General features: G+C 39.0%; 2 protein-coding genes across 5 annotated transcripts; one reads left to right on the top strand and one right to left on the bottom strand.

The window, feature by feature from the left end:
* Nucleotides 1-3955: 3955 nt before the first annotated feature.
* LOC111254764 (WD repeat-containing protein 46) lies at nucleotides 3956-6712 on the bottom strand. The gene is made up of 2 exons (XM_022815949.2): nucleotides 6531-6712; nucleotides 3956-5877 (listed from the first exon to the last, which is right to left on the bottom strand). Exon 2 carries the CDS (start codon nucleotides 5762-5764, stop codon nucleotides 4241-4243), a length of 1524 nt encoding a protein of 507 aa, XP_022671684.1. The 5' UTR covers nucleotides 5765-5877; nucleotides 6531-6712; the 3' UTR covers nucleotides 3956-4240.
* A 348-nt stretch (nucleotides 6713-7060) lies between these two features.
* LOC111254130 (uncharacterized) lies at nucleotides 7061-15931 on the top strand. 4 transcript variants are annotated; one of them, XR_015316791.1, is made up of 9 exons: nucleotides 7061-7702; nucleotides 10355-10887; nucleotides 12092-12257; nucleotides 12790-13073; nucleotides 13408-13603; nucleotides 13829-14337; nucleotides 14787-15037; nucleotides 15344-15502; nucleotides 15699-15931. XR_015316791.1 is itself a non-coding variant. In XM_022814680.2 (9 exons), the coding sequence occupies exons 4-9, from the start codon at nucleotides 13035-13037 to the stop codon at nucleotides 15761-15763; spliced, it is 1215 nt and encodes a 404-aa protein (XP_022670415.1). In that variant the 5' UTR covers nucleotides 7077-7702; nucleotides 10355-10887; nucleotides 12092-12257; nucleotides 12790-13034; the 3' UTR covers nucleotides 15764-15931. The 4 variants fall into 4 exon arrangements, 3 of the variants coding, with proteins under 3 accessions (XP_022670415.1, XP_022670413.1, XP_022670414.1); XM_022814680.2 differs by having other exon boundaries at nucleotides 7077-7702; nucleotides 12790-13058; nucleotides 15333-15502; XM_022814678.2 differs by having other exon boundaries at nucleotides 7086-7702; nucleotides 15333-15502.
* The last annotated feature ends 385 nt before the right edge of the window (nucleotides 15932-16316 follow it).

Here is a 16316-nt window from a genome sequence, read left to right as displayed (position 1 = left end):
TATATATAATATTGTAATAATGTTGGTAACATGCAGGGGGACAACGCGTCTAGGATTGATACATTTTTTTGTCGTTAAGGAAAATGGCAAAGAGCAATTGTTGGTAAGAGTCAACGATAGGAGAGGATTAAAATAGGGAACTCTGACCCCCGTGGGTCGGAATACAAAGAAAACATGAATTTCGTATATATATATATATATATATATATATATGGGATTTTAGAGAAGATACAGGGCGATAAGGCTTATCGACAGTTAGCTTAACAGATGGAAGAGCATGCTGATGATAAGTAACGCTAGTACGGTTAAGTGATGCGATAATTTTTACATAGTAATGACCTTTTCGCAGAAGATGTCGGCCATCGACTGACACTAACCTGGCTTTAGTCGATACATCTCTATCGGCAGAGTGATAGAGAAATATATGAAGTAGCCTTTGTAAAATCGACGTCGTCTCTATATCGAAGTATATAAGATAAAAAGACCTTCCTATATGAATTAATGCATGTTCGGCACGACGTAGGTGGTTCTGGGCGTCATCGTAGGACCAGCCGCCGAATGAAGAACGAGAACACCGTATTGTATATATATATATATATATATATATATATATATATATATATATACATAAAAGAAAAATGAAACGTAAACATAAGTAGACACAACGTGCGATGGCACACAAACCAAACGGACATTTGAAAAGCAGTCTCCTGTCTTTTATAGAACGAGCACCTACAACGGCGACATCAATAAAAATAACAACAATAATGACAACAACATCAACCTGTGCTCACAAGCCGACGACAAAATGAAGATTTCCTTGCGCGATATTGGACAGGGAGATAAATCTAAGCAGTAAACAGCTAAAGTAAGATGCAAGAAAGACACACTTTAGAACAGAAAAAGGAGGTTTTGGAAAAAAAAGATAAGTCCAAGTCAGTTTCTTATAATAACAGTAATAGTAATATCTAATTCTATGTACAAGATAAGCTACAAGTTGGGCATAAACAACAAAACACGCACGCGTTCAAGGATCTCGTCAAGGTATAGACGAGCCAAAAAGTAAGGAATCCTTTAGTGCAAAGAGACGCAAATGAGACTACGGAAAAATGAATATCGATGACAAAAGGGAAGCAAATAAGCTGGGAAGAATCCTTTGTCTTTTCAACGCATATGAAACACGTACAGCAGGCAAAAACTAACAATAGAAAAAAGACATTCGTATGAGACGAAACATCGGTTGATCTCAGCAGCATCGTAACAACAGTTACATAAAGGTATAAACAGAGAATGCACAAGGCTAGACCCACAGACAAAGCACAACACAGAAAAACTGCCTTTGTGCAGCAACGTAAATTTAGTCGTAAACATGAATAAATGTACTAAAATCATTATTATATATAATCATAATGACTATACCATATATATATATATATATATATATATATATATATATATATATAACCAATTCATTTTGTATAGACGAGAAACACTGTAGCGATAACAGTAATTATGATAATGATGAATGATGCTAATAACACAAAAACACATTAGAATGAGATTGTTTTTGTTGGTTCACGTGTTCCACGTCCAAGAACTACTCAGGAACGACATGTGATCAGCAAGTTTGCCAGGCATGACGGACCTGGTGATGGCTATGGACACCATGATGACACATGATACATTGTTACTATTACATTATTATATGGCATCAAATAAAAATAGACATCTATGCGGAAAGAGAGTATGGGCTTAATGGATGGTGGATGATAATAAGAAAAATAAAAACAGCAGCAGCAGCAGAAGCAGCAAAATTAATCACAACATTGTCTACGTATGTATCTCAGCATATGGCAGCATATGGAAATGCATATTTGTGTGTGTCTGTGGGTGTGACAAAAAAAGAGAAAGTATCGAGGGTGTTTTGTGTAAATACTATGTAAATATACATCCTTTCGAAAATCTTCTAGGTTGGCTAAAGTGAAAATAGTAACGCAGAATCTTATCTATTCTTTCTTAAAATGCAGTACTTCTACTCAATAATAATAATAATAGTAGTAGCCATGATTTTAGTATCATCGTATTACTTCATTGACCTTTATGGCGATGATGAACATGTCTAAAAAAAAAACATACGCTTTCTTTAGTTGATAACAAACGGTGTATAGTATGATATGTCAATAGCGGGGCTTGCACCAGCGCCCCCTAACAAACTATGTCTAGTGTGACAATTATTATTACTACTATTGTCATTATAATATAATTAATTTATACTCTTATTTTCTAATTTGACACTATATGATTGGGTATCGTAGATAATGCTAAGAATCACAGTTAACTGAGAAAATTTCTTTAGCTACTAAGGTTATATTATGCGTAAAATTTATATTAGCTTTGTACATCCGACATTGACCTCTATGAACGCCTTGTTCTTAAGTAGTCCTCTTAACATAATGCCATTGTAAAGTGTTGAAAATTCTTAACCGAAACGAGTTCGAGTTCATTGAAGCTCTGAAGATCTTTCGCCCTTGTAGTAGTATTGTATTACTTTTTGGATTTTACATGGTTTATTAAGCACATCTATGTGTGGTGGTTTATCATCTGTCGGTGAGATAAGTTTCGAATGGGGTGGACGAATAGAGATAACGAAGCAAAACTTCTATTGAAACTGACATAGTCAAATCGAGCTTTGGAACTTGTCGGACCATTCGTATTGTTACTATTATTACTAATACTACTACTACTACTACTCGAGTTTTAAATATGGCAAATAAAGGTAAATATAACAGTGCAAGTAACGGAAAAAACGGCCATCGCCTGAAGCTACTACTAAAGATATACTTCGAAGGTGTAAAAAATTCCCACATGCAAATAAGGATGCATAAGCTACTGAGACAAAAAATGTTTGAAGAAATTGATGGGTTTCTCGTATTTAAGTAAAATGTTTAAATGAATCACTCCGGCGAATTGACTTAAAAAAATCTTAACGAGCTAAAAACCAATTTTGTGTCTTTAAACAAAATTGAAATTACTTACAGCAAAGTATGATAAAAAAAAAATTGATGATGGCACAAGGGCTAAATGTATGCGAAGGATTATTCGTGAGGTTTTAAGAAGAAGGCATGGCTTCATCCTGCAGTGAAGTCAATGCCAATGTTGTTTCATGCGAATCTCCTGGCAATTTTTAGGAGATTACTCTGAGTATCCTTAGAAAATAAATCTATACAATACACTCAGATAGATAGTATAGCCTGCTCTACTATAGTTACCAATTGACATGTCAATGATATAAGAACCTTAAGGGAGTGATCTGTAAGATAAGTCTAAGAAGGGAAAATATGAAATGTAGTCTGTGTGTTTTCATCTTAGAGGTAAATGGCTGCATATTGATGATGAATATATTGTGACGAAGTGACGTTGCCTTGATTAATAAATGAAATATTGTATTTGCCATAAATAAATGAAATAATATGGACGATTACTGAAATGTTAGTGTTATTTGCGCTTTAGTATAATCAGATTATATATATATATATAATCTTTTTAAATATTTTTATTACATCTTATCACTTTTGTAAGTGCATATTACATCCAGTTATTCTGTTTGAAGTTACTTTAGTCTTTCAAAATCAATAGGTCAATGGTGTAATTGACTAATTAGATGGACAAGTGTATTTTTATTCATACCGCCAATAAATAGATGTGTGATTCGGAATAATCCGTTTTTTTCTTAAATCTGTATTTGTTTTGTAGCTAGCTGCTAATATGTAGCTCAGAAAAGGTCACGTTCGATCTTTCTAACACACTGTTCTCAAGTTAGAGAGGAGAAGCATGATTTGACTGAACGTTAACGTCAAGCGTATATTACCATACTTACGCGTAGTGCGAAATCGTCAAAAATGGGCTAAATCGAAGATTTCGAGTTTTTTCATTTTGTTTGCAAAATGACGACACATTCTATTAGTGCTAGTTAAATTAGATCCAATTTATTAGACTTAATGCCATATTCTCCGTCCAGGGTCTATCCCAAAAACAACAATATTACCCATTACCATACCACTAAAATAGATGTTAGTTAAGCGTGCTTCATAGAACAACGACTGTTCACGTATTTACTCCACGCGCTTGTAAACTCACTAGATACATTATTAAACATAGAAGTTGAACAAGTTTTACCATATAACGAAGTAAACATTAGCTAGAATTAATCTTCGCCTTTGTCGTTTCTCTAAAATATTTTCTAGCTTTTCGTTTTTTGTTTTCCATGATGTTGGCCGCCAATTCGCTTCTGGGCTTCCTCCAATAGATTCCTACGACCGAACTGGCGTTTCTGTTGAAACCGGTCTACATCAACATGCGATATCATCTCGTCAGGGTGAAGACAAATCATGTCTGGCTGAATTTTGTTTAGAAGCATCTTCACTTCGGCTTCTCGCCTTTGCTTTGATGTCATTAGAGGGTTCACCTCGTATGAATCAAAGTTGGCTTCACCTGAACCAGGCACAAGAATTGAATCGAATCCATTACCGTGCGCGAGTCCAAGCACATCTTCGAACGGGCAAAACTGCGCCGTCATTACAGTAGCGGCCACCTGATGCCGAAGATACGGCTCTTCAGGTTCTCCCGAAATGATATCTTTGTACACTTCAATTTGATTGCCGAGGGTAACAGCCAGCATTTTGGTGTCCGACAGCGCCAAGTGCGTGGGCGCACGACCAATAGAGTAGCACTGCATTGGCCGTAACATACGAAGATCCCAGATTTTAACCGCTCTGTCAAGACCGGATGTTATCAAGTGTGCCCCAGTACGATCAATAGCCACATCTGTTACACTGCTTCGGTGAGCAAGGAGCTCTGCTACGTTTAACGGCGAGTTAGGCGACCACATACGAACTACGCCGTTGCTGTGCCCACTCAGCACAATACCGCTTGCAGGGTTCTGCCGAACGAAAGGGATACGGCCACATTTTGTGTTCAGTTGAGCCACCATAGTTCCAATGGAAATGTCAACCCAATGTATGAAACCACTTTCTGAGGCTGCCACCAGGAGGAAATGATAAGGCAGAAACGTCATACATGTTATATTGTGAAGGGCCTTTAGACAGTGCAACTCGATTCCTTGAGTATCATAGATATAAGTCCATTTCTTTTGAGCTGCTGCAAACATCGTTGGCTGGTGAAGCCATTGAACAGCATGAACGCTTTCTCTAACGTTAATTTCGCAAAGCAGCTTTTTCGTAAGCCAGTCGAATGCGGCCAGATGGCCCATTCGACCACCGAGCAGGAGATGCCGACCCTCACGAGAATATGAGGATACATATGGGCCCATTTGTGTCAAATCGAGTGTAAAGCGCTTAGCAGCGCTTGTTATATCTACAGCATCCTGAATGCTTTTCTGTGAAATCCGATAGGTTTTCTCACCTTCGTCTGTTTCCAGATGTCCAGTCTCTTCCGGTAACAGAATCGCTGACCTGGCCGATAATTTAACTGCTTGCTCTACCCTCCGCGATAACCGTAACAGCTTTCCACGTTTGTTTCTTTTCAACGATATCAACTCCTCATCATTTACTCGCGCAAATCGTTTCCTTGCCTCGTCACTTAAAGGTGCTTCACCAGGAAACGGGTCCTTCTCACCTTCTTCTCCTTCGATTTGAGGGACGGTTCTTTCTCGAAAACGTTTTTTTATTTTTTGCTTGAACCTCACTGTCAAATCGAAGCCGCGTCGATGCTTGGATTTTCCAGAGGAGCTGGCGACGGGAGCCATTCTCCAGTTCGTCTGTAGCTACTGCCTTTTGGAAAAGTAAATTTGGTTACCACTTCTTAATGCTTTGAACATTTAGCAATGCTGCATGACAAGCGACGATTTGTAGAGGATATCTGTAATCCGCAAATATTTAATTAATATTATACTAAAAAAGTAATCATAATGGTTGAATTGACATAGCAGAAATAACGGATCTAACGATATCTAGAATCGTAAATGCACCTCCTAGGGGCCTAATATTCACATCAAACAGCGTACGAAACTCATTTCCGTTAATTTTCTTAATATGAGCATGTGTTTTTAGAAAACTTATTCACCCATAAACATGCATAACGTATTTCACAGTAAGCTACAGTAATTCAGGATCTCCTGTTGCGCTGTAAAGTAACAAATCGATGTTCTTTTTTAAAAGTGGGTGGTTAGAAACTTGCTTGCAACGTGCTGGTGTGTTAACAGTGCAAGAATAAGCATATGAACACGTACATGCAATCGGTCATACTGTAAAACATTTATTTTTGTTTGCAAAGATAGCTACTTGGCTCCATCGAGACAACAGTTAATAACGTTACAGTACTAAGGGCAATTTTAAATTTGCAATTCATAACTTTTAATCCAAGAAACAAGAGTGCTTTTGGCTTTCATTGGCCATATTTACAACGTTTAGTTCTATAACGTCCTGTCAGGGCTTATAATTTAAGAAGCTCGTAGCAACCTACGTGTCTATCTCGCATTGCTATTTGGAGCATGTAAGTGAAAATTTACCTACCGGACTTTGCTTCGGCGTCCTTTTGATGTAGTCGTTCAGCTGCATTATTTTTTAACTACCCATACTGCAGTTAAATTAGAAAACAACTCTGTTGTTGTCGATACATTTTGGGATTAGCTTGGCGCGCGCACTTGGCTTTTGTGATTCGAACAGCGTGGTCACGGTCGTCATGCTTTGTTGTGTTCATGCAGACGCAGACCAAATCTGCCCGCCTTTCTTGGCGCCAAAATCAAACTAGAAAAGTATCATCTTTGAAAACAATGCACTACTTAGATAAGTCTATTTCGTGTAGGATTGGGAAAACACACATGGATATCTCTAGAATGTGATGCAGATACTTTTTCGCAGGAGAAGCGTCGCTTGGGCGAACAAGATGCATTTCATAAAAAGAAACGTCTTATTTTTAACGCATTTAGCGTATCAGTAGTTGGATAAATGTATTTACATACCAAACTAAGCTCTAAGCTCCGATAAAATCAGACGCTTTTTACCCGAGAAAGCGTGCAGTTGCACCCAATAAACATGCTGGCATTAGTTGTAGTGCGATCAAGCCTTCATCATTATTATTATTCGATCAATTACGTCTGACCGCAGCTTTTCCTAGTAATAATAATTGGGATAATCTATTTAAGACAAACGAATAAATTTTTTTTAACTGAAATGCATCTTGAAAGCTTCATAGAGATACAGTGTCATTTCGGGCAATGCTGCCAAATCGTTCAGTCTGCTAGCTCAAATATGTCGTATATCCTTAGGTGAAGCTAACATTTCAACAGCATTGACAAGCATACATTATATCTATTTTACCGTATGTGTCTATCAACGCGCACTGTGTAAAGCTAAGGCTATATCAGGGTGTGAATCAAGTACGGTGCCTCATAAAGGATATATGTGGTAGTATTTAGATCCCATTAGTTCCTCAGTACTAAACAGCCGAGTAACGCGAAAACAGTTTTCATAGCGGAAGGCTGGTTGTTTACAGGCATCGAGGATCTGTGCATGAAACAAAATTCCGACAAGGCGCATAAGTTCCGTATTTCTGCATATTAAAAGGCAAATAGAACTTGGCATTTTGGTTACAGAAGCGAAGAACAATGAGTTAGCTCGGTGCCTGCCTCGCTTTTTTCACTTAACTATTGATGTCCCGCTGTTAAGAGAGTAAAGATCTACCTGTAAGTTGATCTACCTGTTGCATTTTACCAGACTAGATGTTATCGAATGGTCATGGTCTAGTCTAGAGATCCGCACAATATACCTATGTTACCTAAAGCACCATATTCGCAGATTATACGCTTTCAATCTAAGGCAAACAAAGGCCCCAATAAAAAATGTGGTATAACTTAGGTTAAATGCTTACCATTAATACATTGAGCACCATGGCAGATATATTCTGATTTCTCTATACCTGTTCGCAGCCTTCATGATTTTTTTAGTTATACAAAACTAGTTCCTTCTCAACGACATAATGCGCTGTACTCTACATGCAATGAACACGTTATGTTTTCATTTATACAAACCTAACAGGTAACTAATGTTTGCCAAGTTACAAGAACAAATTGGAGTTCCGATAGCTGATCGATAATGAAAACTATTTTAACACTGAGCGTCTTTACAATGCTTCAGTAAACTCATCTGCATTTTACTTAAAACAGCATTAGTTATCAATTATTTTTAATAGCTATTTTCAAATAAGAAAACTTCTGCGTCGAATCTGTATAGGGGCAGAATCTATAGCGGAAAAGGGTGAAGTCCGTGAAATGTTTGTGTTTTTCTAAAAAAAGTGCCAAACTCTTACAACTGTATGTTAGTAATTTATGTATAGGATTTAGCTGGAAATAACAAAGACTCGGTATTATTGGGTGTTATAAAGAGATGCGTTTTTATAAGAAATAGCTCGATTGTTGATTGAAGGAAGTATCACACGCAATAAATGCCCACAAACTTGCCTAACGCACTAAACAGCACGCTCGGATTCAGGTAAAGCAAATCTTCTGATAAATTGTTGTTTTGCAGCTTCCACCATCGTAGTGGCCCCGTACAAAAGGCTTCCCCTCCTTGAACTAGGGAGTACCCCTAAAGCATTATACATCGTAATTCTTTACTCATGAAGAGTTGTTCGTTAGTAGGCAGGCACTATACGCCGTTCTATTTGAACCTTTCTGTGTGTTTATAGCCATCTACTGCAAAGTTCAGCGCTTGTTGTCACCAACGAAGGCGCCATATTCGATGCTAGCTTAGTACGTTCTTTAGTAGAGTCCGCTTTATTCCGTTTCATAGTTTTGTTTATATATTTTTTCCTATTGCATAGCGATTCGCAGCTTATTGCAGTCGGTGTAGAAATTCCAGCCTGGGCCGATTTTTTTTATAGACGCCCGTTGTGATACAATCTGTTGGATCATAGCATGAGCACGTACGACCTTGTTAGGTTCTCGTAAACATTTGTACTTAATTCATATCTTCACAGAGGCAAGAAAGGATATGTCAGAGCGGATCGTGTGATAATGCAGAAAACTACGCGTGTGCCCTATTTTTTTCTATCGAATCGTTTTGTTGTAAATACAGGAGGATTTAAGCGAAAATCGAAGAACCTGGAAAACAATACAATGGAAGTATACGAAGATCTCATTCTCATTCTTAATGTACATTGTGTTAGTGGCAGACGTAAATAATTCTAAATTATTCTTATTCAAGATTCGTTCTATTTCGAATGTTTCATAGAGAACTTTTAACTATTAGCCAATTGCCACGATATATAGATCTTGTATTGGTTTCAGCGCTCTTGAAGTATGGCATCATTTGAGAGATAAAAAGACTGTCAGGTATTGAAGCAGAAATGTAGCTATTACGTAGCACACGACACGTAGCGGAACTTACAAAAATATCATTCCCGCCTGTACAATGAGTTAAGCATAAAGCCAACAAGTTAGTGAAGAAAAGCGATTATCAATACTTATTTTATTATTTTTATTATACATTTATGTATATATTATATAATATATATTTATAAATCACGCGGTTGTGACCGCGTGGTTTAGGAGCGCTTTAATGTCATAAATAAAAGTCGACATCGCAAAGTGGTCGCCTGGTTGAAGTCACGTGCCATTGAATCAATGAAGGTTCACCAACACATGATCCAGGTATCTAGGAAAGAAGACTTTAATAAGTTGGTATCAAACAAAGTTAATTGATGTGCTTCTCTGGTTACTTGTCCACTTCTGTTTCGGGCCGTCTGCTCTCCATGAATATAATGGATTTCTAAAAATAATAGACAGAAAAACTTTCTGATACCAATTATTTCTAATTCGGAAAAAGAATCGGAACAACTAATTATTATTTCACTAGAAACTTTGTTATCACTAGTAATTTTTATAATCACTAATTATAGCTAACATTGACATAATATTATTAATCCTTATTAACTGCCCTAAAGGGCGTTTCAGGTTCATAGTATTACATCATGTATAGATCGAAGAGATACAATGACGGTTATGTCCATCAAGGACGCCTTCACAGCGGATATTGATTAGATTGCATAAATTATCAAGTATTAGGGATGATTTACGTGGAAACTCCACGCTTCACGTCTACGTGTTATTCGTATCTCATTTGACCACGCTGTACTTACATATAACAAATTGGGTTAAACATCCATAGGAAACTATTTTTGTATATCCCGTGTGTCTGCATGCATGATACATTTCAAAAGCCTGCCAACCCAACCTATAACAACCTTGTACGGTCCATAACAAGCCGTATAATAGGCTCGGTTGGCCCTTTCTAAGGGCGATATTTCTCAGTTTTTATACGACACTGTCCCATTTCAGCTGGCGCGGTAGAAAATCGAGTAAGAGCAGCTCGAAGAGAATTGGGAAAAAGCAAAGGGGTCGAACAGGTATATTGGCCTGTTAAAGCTATCGCTCATTCTACGCGGGCGTTCAAAGCCCGCTATTTTTTGCTCAAGTTACGTGTGCTACAGAACGGCGCCGGTCTGAGGCCACCGATACAGCTGCTACCTCTAGTCTATTCCCCAGTAGCGTGTTCACACAACCATCGGTCTATTGGACGCCCACAACAGAACACGACGGCCCCACTTTTGTGTAGAACCTGCTCTCTCTTCTGATCTTGCTATTGCCGTATGAGGGCGCCTTATCAGAGTATTCGTAGCCTGGAGACATGGTGGTAAAAACTTATTGTACAAAGAGACGGCAGGGCAACAGAGGATGCAAAAATCGATGTAAAAACACATTTCGTTGCAAAGATGCAAGCAATGTTCTCCTTCACCCAGATGGATAAGACTGCTGAATAAAGATCGTTTCAACGCAATAGTCCTGGCTAATAGCCGGCCTCAACGTGGGTGGTAGGCATCATTTTATCGAATGATTTAACAGTGTAGTGGCTTAACACGTTTGTGTCCTGTGAGAAATAATGGCAAACACACAAGTGATGATGCTATGTTATATTTTTTAGATGCGTATTTCAACCCAAGAAACTCTGCATGAACAAGTTGCTTAAGTACAGGCAATTTATGCTAGTTAGCGGGAAAATTTGAATGTGCCGTTATCACTCAACAGGATGATGTAACTTTATAATTATCCAGAGGAAGATTAATAAAAAACTACTAGTTTTGAGTCTGACGTTCATTTTTTTTAAATGTCCTATATTCATATACTAAAAAAAAAAAAGGATAAAAAATGCATTTAAAAAATAATGTGAAGTTTTATCGGATAGCCAAATCTTAGCTTAATACGCGTTTTAATTGCTATCAAATGTATCACTTCGTTTCTTAAATTATTTCTATAAGCTTGCCGTATTTCAAAGAGAATAGTTGTACCAGGTTCTCTATTGGTATATTTGGAAATGTGCGTTTTCTTTTTTTATACGTTGCTTACAAAAACGTCAGTCTTCTTCTAGTCCTTTACATAATTAGAAAATGTTTTAACAACCTGTGTACCAGATCACAAAACCTATTTAGACGACTGAGGAGTAGTTACAGAATTACATAAATGTATAATTATTTCCTTTTAACAGCAGTACTTTTTGGATTTGGGAAAAATAAAGCCAAAAATTGTTGACATTTGTGGCTTCTTAGCGTCCTTAAATTTTTGTGTATGTCGGGCACATTTTTGTATATGTATTTTTTCAAGTTACTTAGGTATGTGTGATAATGGCTATCATAATGTGATTGCTATCGAATTAAGTGGTGGCGTTGACTAATCTTAACGTATTGTTATCAAACATAGAATTATGTATTACATAGTTTCTTTCTATATGCGCCCACAGTCGCACTTCGCGACAACTTTTAGTGTTCAGAAATGTACGGTGATGCAACTATATCTATTCTGCCTTGGGCTGTGCGGAACCCCTTAGTCGTCGTATGGGGGAACCGTCGAGTCGAAAACAAACTATGCTTTTTTCGAAACTATGCCGTTATGTCAGCTAGTTCCTAAAAGGACTTCTCTATCGTAGACGTTTCAAGTTTAGTAGACTCGGGTGTCTACAACCAGGCACTGTTCACCAAGTCCAGATGAAAAGTTCTCCTTGTATGTTGAGAAATGTTACAGATGCGGCATGGTAGACAGGCATGGATTACGCGCAACGGGTCACAGGATTTATACAGGTGAAGTAAGCTTTAAGCGGTTCGCTGGGCTGCTGGCCCCCTAACAAGGGTCAACCCAGAAGGTAACGGAAGCGGAGTAACGCACTCACCGGAAACATGAGACCATAAAGGTAGGTAACGGTTCCGAGGTGGACTAAGATGGGTCTCGTTGACGAAACTCCCCAATAGCACACACTGCGTGGCCGATTGACACGGCCAAAAAAAGGTCGGGAAAGAAATAGGGAGCCGACAGGGCTAGATATTAGGGTGCTAGTAACAACACTGAAAATTTGAAATATATCTCCACTGAAAAGAACTGCATAAAATACCTGTTGTCAAATACATATTCTTGCAGAACTGCCTTCTTTTTTTTACACACATAACTTGATCATATTTACACAAATTCTTAGCTAAAAATCCAATTGAAACATGAAAATAAGCTTCAGTTATTTGGTTACTTTATGTGAGACCTAAACCTCAATAGAAGCCCAAAAGCGATTTTTTAAGGCACTACAGTAATTATCCTAACAATTTTTCAGTGCACTACCTGTGCCAAATGTCTCACACGTCTTAAGGACTCTAGCTTTGTGAGCAAATAGAATCAATTACCTTAGCTTAATGTCTTCGTCGTTCCTAGAATTTATAATTTTTCATCCTTTCCAGGAGTTTAGGTTCTTTTTTGCCTGTCACAGTACATGGTGTTCTACACATTACCATGATTGGGCAAGCGACCAGAAGAACGGTTTGCTTGAGATACGATCCCAACTGAGCCGGTGTCCACTTATATCTGAATAGTCGGTGCAAGAAACGAAGCCTTTTGTTCTTCGATAGCTTCGCTCCGAAGTCTCCATCAGTCGCGTAGCTGGAAAACAGTTTTTTTTTTTGCCAGGGCTACTGTTTCCAGAAGAATGAGCTGTACCCATCGGCGTAGTGTGCGTTTTCCTCAGGTAACAATTATTAATAGTGGTAGAAAGTCAATACGTGTTACCGATTACCATGAACGGTGTAGAAGGAGCCTTCGTCTATAGATCAGCGAAGTTAAGCAGCAAGTTTGTCGTGAATATTCATCTAAAACAATAACTTTATTATGATGTTAAGCTAATAAAAATTTTGTGAGAACGTGTTCCACAAATGGTTTGCTCTTTCGGAACAATCTGCACGTACGCTTCAGCTCGCCATTTTTAAATGCTCTGGTTTGCCAAAGCAGTAAAAATCGCTAGCTTTATCAGCTCAAGAGAATGGTCTTCGATCATTTTGATATTGTGTATTTCTGCGTTTTAGGTGTTCCCTAGCGTAACGGTCGACCAAGGTGTACGGGAACTCTTGCAACAGACCCCGCTTGACAACCTGGATAGGTCTACTGCGTTGGGGTTCAGTAGCCCCCGAGGGGACCGAGAAAACAGGGAGTTGTCCTTGGCGCACAAGACAGCCTTCAACTGCCCACGCCATAGACCGCCATTAAAAGGAAATACAAAAGGTAGGCCATCACAGTATTCGAATTAAATCGTAAGAGACAGTGCAATTATAATAGGTTATCTTCAGGCATTTTTCAAAGATGTCCGACTTTCCTATCAAGAATGTCTTGGGCAATTATCTTTCATAGACTGTATACAATTCATCTCCTATGTGTACTTACGTCTTAATCGAATTTTTGGCGAGGACGTCAGAAAGCTCCATGCGATTTATTTCTTCATGTCGGTAGAATGCCAAAGGCTATGTCGACGAGCAGGAGCATATGATCATGGGCAATGCTGCTTTGAGTCTGATGTAATGGAGTGCGGAGATGCGGCAAGCTGTCAGGGGGAGGGCATTGACGCCCCTAACCAAGCTGCCATCCATGGACGAGGCGGTCAATCGCCAGGCTTATTGGTGAAGCATTCAGCAAGTGGAACAGGTTCTCCTCGACTGGAAGAAAGCTCCACAGAGATTACAGTAGCAAACCCAAACCTTATCGAACACGCGGATGCTCTGTCACACGGCAAGGATGCCGCTTGCAGCCCTGTTCAGTCCGACAGCAATCTGGACGCTGCGCCAGGTGCACCCGAAACTCTGCTGTCTTTTCGGCCAACCTATTACTGCTACCGAACGAATTCGAATACGTCAATTTCAAACAATATACTTCGCCAGATTGAAGATGATGATTCAATGGCAGGCGATTTCAATTGTCATCACTTTCTTGACAATGACTCGAGGCAGAGGTGGAATCTTCAGGTACGTTTACTGATAATGTATGAAGACCACATATTTTCTGGCCTCATATTTAGCTATCCTATATGAGAATACCTATATGTACAAGTAAAAACTATTATATTGCTCGAAATAGATTTCAAGGGCTGCCTTTATATAGATCTTGTACTTTACTCGGGCTAAACCACAATTTTAAACCGAAATCACCACCCGCTGCTTGTCGCTTTAACCTTTCACTACCTAAGTGTACAGGTTCAATAGTGTAACTTTATCTCGGAGGACGCCGGTTTATTAAGAACATTTTTAGAGCTTCTAGTACGAGGCGGACATTGCTTTTGGACGTTTGAATTTGGCCGAAAGTTAATCGACGCTGCTGACTCTCTCTCGCTCTCTCTCGACCATCCGCTTCATTATTGTTGCGCGAAGAACGCAGATGCGAGTAAGATTTCTAACGATCTAAACGGTCACTGCAGCATGGTGTTACAGATCTGGTACGTTACTGTTGGGCAAACGGCCCAGGCGCGAGTCCGTCGCCAGGGCCGGTGAGCAGTTCCTGTTCCGACCTTGCTGCACATCTTGCTACCATCGACAGACTTCATGACCAATATCTCGAGTCGTTTAGATGCTCTACATCGCATACAAGTTATGCAGGCCATTTACCACACCCGAATAACTTCCCGGAAAATGAAGACCACGTCCGTCGTATGCGACATGTATACAACTGGTATGAAATTAATTCGTTTCGTTCCTATTTGTTGCCCAAGGATAATTATATCTAAACGATATGCGCGTACAGTAAAGACCTACGCGAATGAGTGCTTTTTAAGTTCAATTTTTTATAGCTAAAATAACATACGCAAGACACGGTGACTTCTATTGTTAGTAACATATACTCTATAAAAAATGTACGAGCTAGATGTCTATGTAAAGGCTGTTTTCAGTCCCAGTGAGCCTACTCCGTTTCTCCTATAATTTACTAATTCCGATTTAGTAATAAATCCGACTCGTATGATGACTAGGTTCGTTGCAGGCTCGAGCCCACGGGAGAAGCGGGGTCAATTCCCAATCGTGTCTGTGATCGAGAAAAGCAAAAATAGGAACATCGAGTGTAAGTCGAAGATTGACAACAGGCATACGTCAAAGGACACGCCCCGAGGAACACAATTTTTCAGTTTACAACAGACATCAGGTAAACCAACGATTTTGAAAATACCTTCGTTCAGTGATCTGGGCATTGTAGCAAACGGAAAAAGCCACGCCGCCACATCAAGCATCATCGTATTGTCTCCCAGAATTCGGTAGAAATTAAGAGGGAATGTGTCCAGCCACATGAGGTACATGTATGCTGCCAACGGATGTTTTCAATTAATCAATCATTTTTTCAGCGTCTGATCGGACGGGTGTCGAATGCAATTATCAGAGTGAGAGGAGCAACCCTGCGCCAAGCTAAACTTTGCAGGCTACCGAGATATACAATCATGTAACGTGACCAAAAGAGAAGAATCATGCCAATGGCTTTGTTCACTATTCAAAAAAGAACGCCCTTAAGTGACATTTTAAAAGATAGACATGTACCTGTAGAATTAAAGCTATTGGTTGTGTTGGTTCTTTTGCCTAACCTGAATGCATTTTATAATGATATTCTTAACTCTAAGCATGCGCCCTGTTCGATGTGACTTGACGGTCGCCGGGGTCAGGTACACAGAGCGCATCTAAATAACTTGGTCCTGTACCTCACTCTCTGCTGACAAGTTTTTTTTTTGGGAAATTTACCACGGATATCATCATTACTCCTTTTTGCCTTTTCAAAGGACAAGTTTTTCAGAGAAATTTGTTTTTTTTGGCAATAGTTTTCAGAAAAAGTATTACATATCCAAGCATTAGTTTGCCAGACTATTTGCCTCGCAGTGTATACGCAGTCCACCAACGGGAACTAGATCCACTAGGCCAGTTAGACCTGCAAATTCGTGCTCGAAAAAGATATCAATGTGATGGCTGTATGA

Source organism: Varroa destructor, unplaced genomic scaffold, assembly GCF_002443255.2.
Source record: "Varroa destructor unplaced genomic scaffold, Vdes_3.0 BEIS01000007.1, whole genome shotgun sequence".
Taxonomy (NCBI): domain Eukaryota; kingdom Metazoa; phylum Arthropoda; class Arachnida; order Mesostigmata; family Varroidae; genus Varroa; species Varroa destructor.
The sequence above is the reverse complement of the archived record's forward strand: the minus strand, read 5'-3'. Positions and strand labels throughout refer to the sequence as shown.